Below are 12686 nucleotides of genomic sequence, written 5' to 3'. Positions count from 1 at the left end.
ATACTCGGAAATACAGAGCAAAAAGATGAGGGAAAGTTTACTTTTATATCTAATAATCAAGGGAATATAATTCCAAAAGAGTGGTCAATTTTACGTATCATAGGTTTATTATAGAAGAAACAGGTCAGGTAGATGGGAACTGAATGCCACATTGGCAAAGGGAAATAAAAAGATGCTAAGAATACTGATGAAATCCAAATATGTATCGCGAAAAACAAGGATATATAAAACTGTAATAAGGCCCAAAATGCCGTAGGGTCGCGAAGTATGGACAATGAAAAAAGCAAATGTGGAGAAATTGGAACGAAAAATGCTCAGAGCCCAGAGCTATATGTATATGAAGGCAAAAAGGATGGGTGTGCGATGAACAAACAGGGAGCTGGAGGAACTGTATAACTAACCAAGAATTTGCTTCGTAAAGGCACAGAGAGTAAGATAGATGGAGCACGTGATGAGAATGGAAAGGAAGAGGATGCCAAAGATGATTCTAAAACGGCCCAATCAGGAATAGAAGGAAACGACGACACAGACAAAGATGGTTTGATAGTGTACATGAAGATCTAAGAAAAGAACTTAAAGATCTTGATGATTGGGAAGAAAGAGCGACAAACAGGGATGAATGGAGGAAAATATGCCAATTTAGAAGGAAGCAACATTATTGAACAATAAGCCACCCCATTTGATATAAGTTTGTAATATACAGTGCAGAAACTCTCCCGACAAACGAAGACCAGAGATTCTTCGGATAATTTTAAGATAATTTAAGCCAATTCATTTAGTCCGAAAATGCTTCCAAAGGGAGCTAGAGCTCTTTGAAGATGGCGTCTTGGAATTAGTTTTTCTTAAATATCTGCAAAACGCTTCTACTTAGAAAAACGAAAACTGCTACGCTCATTTAATCTCCAGTGATAAATCGATTTCATCAATTATGAGCTTCTAGTACCGGTTATAGGCAACCGTTTTGGGTAGGGTCGCAAACTTTATCGCATAACTTTTTTGTCTTTACCTTCTAAGCATTTCTGACAGTGGATTATTAAATTGCAAGGTATCCTACTACTAAAAGGTAGTCTTGTTTAAGTCGGCAGAATGCACCATTTTCTAGAAAAGTCGATTTGAAAATGTTTCGTTTTTTGAATTTGAAAAAAATTGGAAAAAACACGGTGTATTCTACCGACTTAAAGCAAGAGCTGTCAAAAATGCTTAAAAATTAATGACAAAAAAGTTATGCGATAAAATAACCGTTGACCTATCCAAAACGGACGGATATGACCGGTACTAGAATTTTGCAATTAAGGAAATCGGTTTATCTCTGGAAGACAAATAAATGTACCAGTTTTCGTTTTTCTAAATAGTTTTTTTTTTGAAAATATTTTTTCAAATTCAACAAACGAAAAATTTTCAAATCGATTTTTTTAGAAAACGGTGCATCCTACTGGCTTAACGCAAGAGTACCTTTTAGTACTAGAGTACTTCACAATTTAATAATCCAGTATCAGAAATGCTTAGAAGGTAAAGAAAAAAAGTTATGCGATAAAATAACCGTTGCCCTACCCAAAACGGGCGACTATGACCGGTACTAGACATTCGTAATTGATGGAATCGATTTGTCTTTGGAACTAAATAAGCTTACCAGTTTTTGTTTTTCTAAATGTAAGCGTTCTGGAGATATCTAAGAAAAACTAATTCGAAGACTCCATATCTTCAAAGAGCTCTAGTTCCCTTAGGAAGCATTTTCGAACTGAATGAATTGGGTTAAATTGTCTTAAAATTATCTGAAAACTTTCCGGTCTTCGTTTGTCTGGAGAGTTTCTGGACACCCTGTATACTTAGGAATTGTACAAAGTGGGCCAAAGAAAAGAGTCCACCTCAATATTTGGCAGTATTTATTAGATTTTAAGGAAATGAAGAAACAGGTCGATTTTTGATCTAAGGGTGACATATTTTTACGGTACATACATCTGTCATTTGTCAACCCCCTCTCTTCCATTTCCTCTACCGCTTATTTTTAAATAGGAAATAGGGGTCGTGTGCTACCTCATTTGAAAGGTTATTCAATTCTCAACATTGACAAAATTATTTATACAGGGTGTCCAAGAAAAATTCTTTTGAATTAAATTAATTGACACAAAAAGAATAATGTATGCAATTTACTTAACTCAAAATACATTCTACTACTGGCAGAAAACAGAGAAAAATGTTTATTTGACAAATAAATATTATTTTTCGCTTAAATTGAATATTCAACCTACCAAGAGGCAGATGGGTGGCAGCTTGAACATTGAAATTAAGCGAAAAGCAATGTTTATTTATCAAAAATATTTTTTTTTCTGTTTTGTGACAGCAGTAGAGTGTATTTTGAATTAAATAAATTACATACATTCTTCTTTTTTCACAATTAATTTAATTAAGATATTTTTTCTTGAACACCGTGTAAATAATTATGCTAATGTTTATATTACTGAATAGATAATTGAATAACCTTTTAAATGAGCTAGCACACGACCCCTATTCCCTATTTAAAAATAAGGGGAGGAAGAAGTGGAAGGGAGGGGGTTGACAAATAACAGATATATGTACCGTAAAAATGTGTCCCCCTTAGATCAAAAGTGGACCTGTTTCTTCATTTCCTTAAAACCTAATAAATACTGAAAAATATCGAGGTGGACTCTTTTCTTTGGCCCACTATGTATTTTATAATACGTAATGCATTTAATCCCTAGGCCTGTTGAGCTTTGTAAATAATAATTTCGATTTAATTTTCTTCTCACTTTTTTTTCTAATTTCTTCGCCTTTATTTAGTATTTGAAATGTCATTACTCGTATTGCTTGCTCTACTTTCCCGTAAGTGATTGATCTCATTATTGTCAAGTAAATCCACCTCAAGATTTTTGGGTTATATCCCCAATTTTTCTATACACCATTAGGACTTTTGTAGCCTTACTAATCATCTAATTTACATCCTCGATTCAGATTTTTGTACAATGCATTTTTATAATTCATTCCTCTCTTAATTATGTCAAAGAATATTGTCGAACTTACCCTTCGCATTTATTTATTTAGCGTATGGCTACATCACAGTAGGACAATACATTACAAACAGTAAATAACATTAACTAATTTTTATAAAAGAACATTTAGCATTTAGTTGACAAATATATTCAATTGACTCTTTGGTCGCCACGAGGAGGTAGGTGATCTGTGGTCGCCATTAAGAAATCATAAGTATTTTCCCCATCTGAAAAGTGAGTCGGAGCCATAGACATAATAAGGATAGACAAGGCATACTGAGCAAAATTACGTAACGCGCGGGCAGTCGATCGGTGGTTTATCTATCTCTTTTAACTAAGCGATACTGCGCATGTGACAGACAAAGATGCCTAGACCACTCAAAGTGAATATTAACCAATGCCGCCCTTGATATCGGCGTTACACCTCGATGCACAGAGTGGCCCATACCTTACCTAGTCTATTTTTATTATGTCTATATTCGGAGCGCCTACCAGCTTGTTCGTATTCTGTTTAGTGTTAGTGTGTTCTAGATTCTTCTTGGTTGGCCGAAACCCTCTGGCTTGCTTGTGTTGTGCTATTCCGGGTGTCAGGTGGTGTTTTTCTTGCCAACGGTCAGTTATCTTGAAATTCGTTTCAATTCGAATTTTTGCACAATCTAGAGGATTTTAACTCAAACGAAGCCTACTTATATCTCTGTCGGTAATACCAACGTGAGAGCGGAGCACAAGTCCGAGTTAATTTTTCTATACACCCTGACAATGGCATGTTCTCGGCTGGCGTGTGAGGGGCTATGTGGCTTATCGCTGGTAGCCAGTACATTGTCGTGGCCTTGATTGTGCCTGATATAATACACAAAACCGGGTTTAGTTGGCGTCTAAAACCTTTGGTGTGCGGACTGTTGAGCCATACCGGTGCACCATAGGTACTCCGCAACAGATACATAAGTCTTAGTTCCCGTACTATCGACCTAACTGTAGTCGCTGAGGAAGAGTCGTGTTCCAAGATGTTCTTAGATTAGCGTTCTGTCAAATTGCCCTTCGCAATTATTATGACAACGATTCCAATTATTACTACCAAGGATACCCGGAAGCTTGTCAAATTGCATAAAAGTAAATCTACTTATAGACTCTACATGAATAGGGACGCAGCTATCTCTTGTAGTCAGCCTCTAGTCGTTGACGGAGGAGTTTTGCCAACGAAATGTCAACACTGATGGAATCGCCATGAAGCGAATTTAATGCCTTCAGGACGAGATAGAAGATAATCAGGTAAAGGAGGGAAGATAATCGCCATCTTTCGTAAACAAACAAATTGACAGTGTACGACAGGGTTGCCAGAGGGGGGTATTTTCCCACAATTTTGGGGTAATTTGAAATCGTATAGGAGAACTTCTCTAAGAAGAAATGGTTGGGAGATTTTTTAGGGTGAAAATTATAAAAGATTTTAAGGGGTCGTGGGAAATTAAATTTGCGAATATACACATAGAACTGTATATTATACTCTCATATAATCGAAGAAGATAGAACCTATGAATTATTTCCAGGGCCCTCTGTTGATAAGTAGTATAATTTTTGTTTACTGTTTTCTACATTTGACTACTAATTTATTAAAATGCGGCAAACATTATTTAATTTGGGTGATTTGAGCTTCAATTTGAGGGAATTTCAGTTTCTAAGTGGGGGATTTATGAAATCACATCTGGCAACTCTGCTGGTAGTTATAGCAAATTTTACCTGAAAAATGCTGTCTCTCTAGGACCTCTCTCTTCTATGTTGCAGGCAATCTCACTTCACTGTTTGAATAGGATGGGGCTATTCCATCAGTGTTGACAGTTCGTTGAGTCTTGCCCGATTTTCATATTTATCCCTATTTCATTTAGTTTTATTAAGACTATTTCATGTGGAGTGCTGTCAAATGTTCCTACACTGCGCGTCATAGAAAACGGGCACCCTAAAAAATGGGTCATTTTTGATGACGCGTATCTCCTTAACCTGTTGTCCGATTTAAGTTTTTGAATATGTTATAGCCATATTCTTTGTCAATATCCCTATAATAATATTTTTGCATAACAGGTAAATTTTCATTGTATACCGGGTGTACGAATCAAACTGTGTTTTTTTCTCAAAGTTCGCAACACCCTGTGGAATATTCTAGCATTTATAAAATACTGAAATTAAAACCCAACTATAGCCTCAGGTTTTCTTAACATTCTGTTTTTTGATTCATTCGCTTATGTTGGATAATACAAAAGTTATGTACTTTAACAACTAGGCATGCTCTTTATCAGTACATGGTGTTTCTAAAGAAGTACGACAAACTTTAAGGGGTAATTCTGCATTAAAACATAATGACCGGTTGCTTTATAAACATATGTCCGCAAATACTTCGTTTCCGACATACAGGATGTTGATTTTTTTCTTACAAACTGACGACTTATTTATTGCCCTAAAACCGGTTGAGATATGCAAATGAAATTTGGTGGATTTTAAGACGTAATTTTTTAACATATTTTGACATACAATTAAGAATTTTTTATTCACCATTGGCGTGCATACGAATAATATGATCGGTCATATTACCCGTATGCGCTCCAATAGTGAATATAAAATTCTTAGTTGAATGTCAAAAAATGCGCAATAACCATCTCTTAAAACCTACCAAATTTCATTTGCATATCTCAACCGGTTTTAAAGCAATAAATAAATCATCAGTTTGTGAGAAAAAATTGAACATCCCGTATCTCGGAAACGAAGCTTTTGCGGAAATATGATTATAAATCAAACTGTCATTATTTTTAATGCAGAATTACCCCTTAAAGTTTGTCGAACTTATTTAGTCCCTAAAACCCCTTAGACTAATAACACCCTGTACTGATGAAGAACATGGCTAGATGTTAGAGTACATAACTTTTGTATTATCCAACATAAGCGAATGAATCAAAAAACAGAATGTTAAGAAAACCTGAGGCTATAGTCGGGTTTTAATTTCAGTATTTTACAAATGCTAGAATATTCCACAGGGTGTTGCGAACTTTGAGAAAAAAACACAGTTTCATTCGTACACCCGGTATACAATGAAAATTTACCTGATTAGCAAAAATATTATTACATGGATATTGGCAAAGAATAGTGCTATAAGATATTCAAAAAATCATTTAAATCGGACAACAGGTTTAGGAGATACGCGACATCAAAAATGACCAATTTTTTAGGGTGCCCGTTTTCTATGACGCGCAGTTTATATCTAGAAAGTCATTTTTTTTTAATTAATTTGATGGCTTTGGTAGGGACCAATTAGCCAGACAATTTTTTCTTTAACTATAACAATTCTTTTTGTTTTTTATTTTTTTTTAATTTAAAACTCATCCTTCCTCACGATTACAATGCTCAAAATATTAGTAAGGTAAGATTAATGTGTGCAAATTTTTCTTTTGTTTTCTTTATAATTTAATTTTTACTTATCTTTTTATATGTATAATTTATTTTGCTTTTTTTTTCTTTATATTCTTTTTTACTATTGTTTTTTTTTTGTTTTTTTTATTATTATTTTTTTTTAATTTTTTTTAAATTTTTTTTTTTAATTTTTTTTTTATATTTTTTTTTTATATTTTTTCGGTGCACACGTACAAAATATAATTAGTTGCAGAATTGCTAACAAAGATGTGGTTAGTAATTTACAATTTCATTTTGCACCTCTTGGTGTGATTATATAAGAAATACAATATATTATTATTCGTATTGAAAATTATACAATTTAAATTTATGGGTAAAAAAATGTTGTTATTAACTATTTCATTATAGAATTTATCAGTGCTTGCACTATTTAATGAACACCCGAGTATAATATGAGTTAAGTCTCCCAGTTCACCACATAAACATGAAGAATCATCAATTAAACCAATTTTAAATTTATAAGTTGGTGACATTGCATGATTTGCTCTTATTCGGTTAATGGTAATAATAAAGTTTCTGTTGTTTTGGTTGTGGAACCATCTTAGCCTCGGGATCTGGACTTGACATGATTTGTAATTTAGTCCTGTTTGTTTGCTGTTATACAATTCTTGCCATTTGGTTTTGAGCTGAATTTTAAGTATGGAATTCAAATCGGTATAAGGAATACGCTGATTAATACACTCTCTGTCTAAGTCTGACGCAGCCTTTGCAAACTTATCGGCAATTTCATTTCCTTGAATACCCGAATGTCCTTTTATCCAAACTATTATCACCTTTCGTTGTGAGCTACGTATTTCGTAATTGGTCTGTAATATTTCTACTTCTAGATGATTTAAGTTCTTCGACGCACCTATATTCTTTAGTCTCTCCACGACACTTTTGCTATCTGTAAATATAATACTTTTCGATCTATCAGTCCTAAGTATATACTTTAGAGCTTCACTTATTGCAAACATTTCTGCTGTATATATCGTTGCCTCATCTGGTAATCTGATCTCTTCGTGATATTTTGTGGTGTGATCGTAAAAAGTGGCGCCTGTACGAATTTGTTTTGATCCATCGGTGTAAATCTGGTTGTAGTCGGGCCATCGTTGATTAACCGTTTCGAGAAAGTGGTGTTTGTCGATCTGAAATGTCTTGATTTGTTTAGAAAACAGAATATGTGGACGTTCTGAAAATATTGGTTGGATTTTTGATGTGTATAGTGACAACCTGTATTGAGAAAGAGTGGTGTAACTTTCACAGATAAGTGGAGTTTTCTTTTTTAGCCAATACGACTGAGTGAGTACTGAAACTGAAAGTTCATGGATAAGTGTTATATAACTTGCGGATTTGGAAAATGCTTTCGTGATGAACTTGTTACTAATTAGTTGCCTTCTCAGTTGTAATGGTGGTTCTACGGCTTCTGCTTCCATAATATTTATTGGAGTTGACTTGAGATATCCAAGACATATTCTCAAGCTTTTGTTTTTTTGGTTTTCTATTTTATCTAAATGCGTTTGTGCCGCTGATCCATACAAATGGCTACCATAATCCAGGATTGATCTTATCATAGTTCTATAAAACAACAAGGCAATATTTGGGTCAGCTCCCCATTTGGTATAACAGAAAGCTCTCAGTATGTTAATAGCATTCTCAGACTTTTTAGTTATTTGATGTATACAGTCTTTCCATAGCAGTTTCCGATCTAGATATAATCCTAAGTATTTCACTACATTTTTTATTTGGAAATTATAAGGTCCCAGTTTTACATGATCCTGCTCAATGTTTCGTTTTCGGCTAAATACACACACCTCTGTTTTTTGTTCAGAGAGTGTAAAATTATTTTCATTCAGCCACTCATTAAAGATGTCATAGGTTTTGTTCAGTTCATATTCACATGTTTCAAAGTTTTTCCTGGTACAATAAAAAACAATATCATCTACAAATTGTATTGTTCGTATATTTTTGAGTTTAACACTGGCCTCTCTGTATATAATCTAGAAAGTCACAACGGGAATTTGTCACCCACATCAGCTATCTACTGCTGCTTATGTGCCAGACCATTGAGGAAGCCCCTGATTGGATTTCTATGGTATTCAATAATTCAGTTTTTTTCCAAGAACAACTTCACTTTCTGGAAAATGCATTTCTATGATTCTCGAATTGCGTAAGGTCATGACATTGTCAACTTTACTATTTGACAGAACTTTGTGTAATTTTGCCCCAACCGTCTTCGAATCGATTTTTTAGCAGAATTTTCTGAAGTTGTTCCTTTTAGCGTTCCTGATCCCCTTGTCGCTATTAGCCACGTCCTTTCACACATTGGTATAAATTGTACAACTTCAATTTCTTATTGTTTCAGCTCAGACAGTCCAACACACGCAAATAATATTTTTGCTTAATGTAGAGAAACGGTAAATACATAAGGGTTTACAAAAAACAAATAAGATAAAGGTTTAGAATTGTATTTGCATTTTTTACAGTTTATCACATAGTGAACAAAGAATTTTTTTAAGTTTTCTGAAAAAACATTTAAAAATGTGAAACATATGTAACTCCCTCTTCTGAATAAAAATCTTTTGTAATGTAAATGAAAAATCTAATAAAAAAAGAAAACAATAACGAGAACAACAAAATATTAATTTATATAACTATTTTATAGATTTTAATCTATTGTTTTGTAGACAGTCTCTTTCCTTTAACTATAATGGGCTTGTTTTTAATGCTACCCTTCTTACGTTTAGTATTCTGAAATAAAAAAGGTAAATTAGTGGCATTCTTGATAAATATATGATATTAATATATCATTACATAAAAAAACATATTTTTTTTGGTTAAATATATGGCTATATTAAATATTCATTGATAAGTTCATTGAAGAACTGGATGTGGTAGTATAATACCCATATACAGTCTTTCAAACATCGACCAGGTACATACCGTATAATACAATTTATATGAGGGAAAACAAAATTATGTTTATATCATTAAGTTCATGCTATATATTATATTTACAACATACAATTTCAGTTAATAAAATTATTATGTTATATTAAGACTATTATGCATTTTTGTAATTCATATTTATATTTTTGTTTTAACCATTGTTCCTATTAATTTTTCTTCCCATATACCCAGGTTACAACCCACAACATAACAAAACGCTTTTATTACATTAAAGTTATCTCTTATTGAAGGATTTTCAGATGCAGAGTGGCTCAACCAACCAATGCTTGAGCCACTCTGCATCTGAAAATACTTAAATAAGGGATAACTTTCATGTAATAAAAGCGTTTTGTTAAAATTGTGGGTTAGGCCTCTTTGCATCTCATAGTGTCAAATATCGGATTATTCTTATTAATTATTTCCCAAATTTATATGAGGCTATCAGAGCAACAGTGGCCTAAAGACGGATATACATATGCGCTCTGCTCGGTGTGCGAGCCGCTCGCGCGCAGCGTATTCGTCAGATTAGTACGTGTTTTCAAGTGACGCACAAACGGCACGCACACGACGCACCACGATCTAAATTCTGTCGGTTTTTCAACAAACGCTTTGATGGTTCGCAATACGTATTTGGACGTGTTTGCGAGTGGTTTGTTGGTTTTGGCGCGCACGAGTTGAATATTTGTTAGTAATGGAATGGTCGGAACTGTCGGAAGGAAATATGTAACTTATTGATGTTTACCGTGGAAAATCATTATTGTGGAATCCTCAATAAAGAACCATTTAATTTAAAGAAACAACTTAAATCCGATCTGAACGGAAATAGACGCTGAAATAAAAAAATGTACATGCGGACCTTTTTAAAAAATGTTAGTTCATTGTTGTACTAAAAATAACATGTATTAAAAATAATATTTACTATTTTATTTGGGCATAAGCCACAATTCGAGTTTGAAATCAAGTTTACTTGACCTTTCGACTTTCACTTCGGAAATAGTTATCAATATCAAAAAAACATTCATAAGCAGATATATATTATGTGTCACCGGAAAGCGAAATAGGTAACGCACGACTTGGAGAACCTATAGTTTTCTAACTTCGTATCTGGTGAAGCAACGCAGTTGAAACAAGCGGATATATTATAATTGTGTCACCGGAAAGCGAAAAAGGTAAGGCACAACTTGGAAGACCCAATAGTTTTCTAACTTCGCTTCTGGTGAAGCAACAGAGTTGGAACAAGTAGATATGTTATAATTGTATCGTCGGAAAGCGAAAAAGGTAACGCACATCTTGGAAGAGCCTATAGTTTCCTAACTTCGCTTCTGGTGAAGCGACTGAGTTGGAACAAGCAGATATATTATAATTGGGTCACCGGAAAGCCAAAAAGGTAACGCACAACTTGGAAGACCCAATAGTTTTCTAACTTCGCTTCTGGTGAAGCAACGGAGTTGGAACAAGCAGATATATTATAATTGGGTCACTGGAAAGCCAAAAAGGTAACGCACAACTTGGAAGACCCAATAGTTTTCTAACTTCGCTTCTGGTGAAGCAACGGAGTTGGAAAAAGCAGATATATTATAATTGGGTCACCGGAAAGGCAAAAAGGTAACGCACAACTTGGAAGAGCCTATAGTTTCCTAACTTCGCTTCTGGTGAAGCAACGGAGTTGGAACAAGTAGATATATTATAATTGTGTCGTCGGAAAGCGAAAAAGGTAACGCACATCTTGGAAGAGCCTATAGTTTCCTAACTTCGCTTCTGGTGAAGCAACTGAGTTGGAACAAGCAGATATATTATAATTGGGTCATCGGAAAGCGAAAAAGTTAACACAGGGCTTGGAAGAACCTATAGTTCTCTAATTTCGTTTCTAGTGAAGCTACGCAGTTGAAACAAGCAGATACATTACAATTGTGTCACCGGAAAACGAAAAAGGTATCGCATGACTTGGAAGTACCTATAGTTCTCTAATTTTGTTTCTGGTTGTAGGAACAAGCAGATATATTATGGTAGGGGAGCAAAGTATGCTAAATGTGCAGTCACTCAAGCGCTTTGGGGACCTATTGGGTTGTGATTATTAGGTCCTAAAACCAAAAAAGTTAAGTAAAATTTTCCATTTTAGTGGGGACTTCCCATTTTTTAATTTAATTTTCCATTTTCAACAATCTTTTTTCCGATTATAGCGCCATCTATCCATAATTCAAAAAAATGTTTCTAATAAAAGTTGTTTATTTTTATACAAACAATCCAAATCTGCAATAAGAAACGGGGTCTACCATTTAAGATTTTAAAGTAACCCCCCACCTCACCTCCGTGGGGGGTCGTGTTTGGAACCATTCGATAGATTTTTCAAAAATATTGATAAAGTGTATTTTGCAGTTTTTCGATATGATGTTTATTTTGCGAAAGACCGCGGGATTTGTATTTAAAATTTTTAAATTTACCCCCACCCCTCTCCGTGGGGGGTCAAGTTTGCTATTTTTCGATAAATTTTTGAAAAATATTGAACACGTAGTTTTTAGTTTTTCAATCTGACGTTCATTTCGCGAAATATTCGCTTTTTTTTTGTGAAACTTTTTGACTCACCCATTTCCGTACGCCCCGCTCAAATCGTCATATTTTTGAAATATATACTCTTTTGCATGTACTTAACTTGCATTATCTTAATCTGACAATTTCGAGTATTTTTAAGGATAGATTTTTTTTCGGGCCCCCTGAACGAACTCCCCTGTGTTAAGAGCCAATATATGGTGGAGGTACATCTGCAGGGTACCACGTTTCTCCCCATATGATAATCTGACGCGCTCGAGTAACTGCAAAAATCCCCGCTTGGGCTCCCCTACCATTATATTTGTGTTGCCGGGAAGCGAAAAAGGTAGTTCCCGAAATGTTCACAAACTGTGGCTTATTCCACATAAAATAGTAAATTGCATAAGATGACACAAGAAAATAGTTTCAGAACAATACCAAAATAAGATGTAGTAGAAGTACAGGACAGAGACATGATTATCTACAATTACTAAACGTTCGAACGAACCGCGCCACGAACGCGCGGCGCACACACGGCGCGGAGTTCGCGGCGCGGATATCTGTCTCCGCCTTAAGCGCAAAAACGAAGTTTTGAGATAAATGCAAACTTTGCAGTCGTATTTCCATTATTAATCAATATTAATCTAAAAATGCTCAATTTGTGGCTTACGTCACTGTTGTTGCTCTGAGGGCCTCATATATTATCTATCTAGGAAGTGTCATACCAGAAAGTAGAGGTACAGAAGACGATATTCGTATGAGGATAAGAAA

At 34.6% G+C, this 12686-nt stretch overlaps 1 protein-coding gene across 1 annotated transcript in view; it reads right to left on the bottom strand.

Annotated features, from left to right (window-relative positions):
• Window positions 1-8892: 8892 nt before the first annotated feature.
• The window catches only part of LOC114330878 (dolichyl-diphosphooligosaccharide--protein glycosyltransferase subunit STT3B), a 52127-nt gene continuing 48333 nt past the window's right edge, over window positions 8893-12686 (bottom strand). Inside the window, exon 12 of the mRNA XM_028280300.2 lies at window positions 8893-9191. Coding sequence (XP_028136101.1) covers window positions 9114-9191 — 78 coding nt within the window. The 3' untranslated portion in view covers window positions 8893-9113. The remainder of the gene's footprint in view (window positions 9192-12686) is intronic.

The sequence above is a fragment of the Diabrotica virgifera genome, chromosome 2, assembly GCF_917563875.1.
Source record: "Diabrotica virgifera virgifera chromosome 2, PGI_DIABVI_V3a".
NCBI lineage: Eukaryota > Metazoa > Arthropoda > Insecta > Coleoptera > Chrysomelidae > Diabrotica > Diabrotica virgifera.
This window is presented reverse-complemented; position numbering and strand designations above follow the sequence as displayed.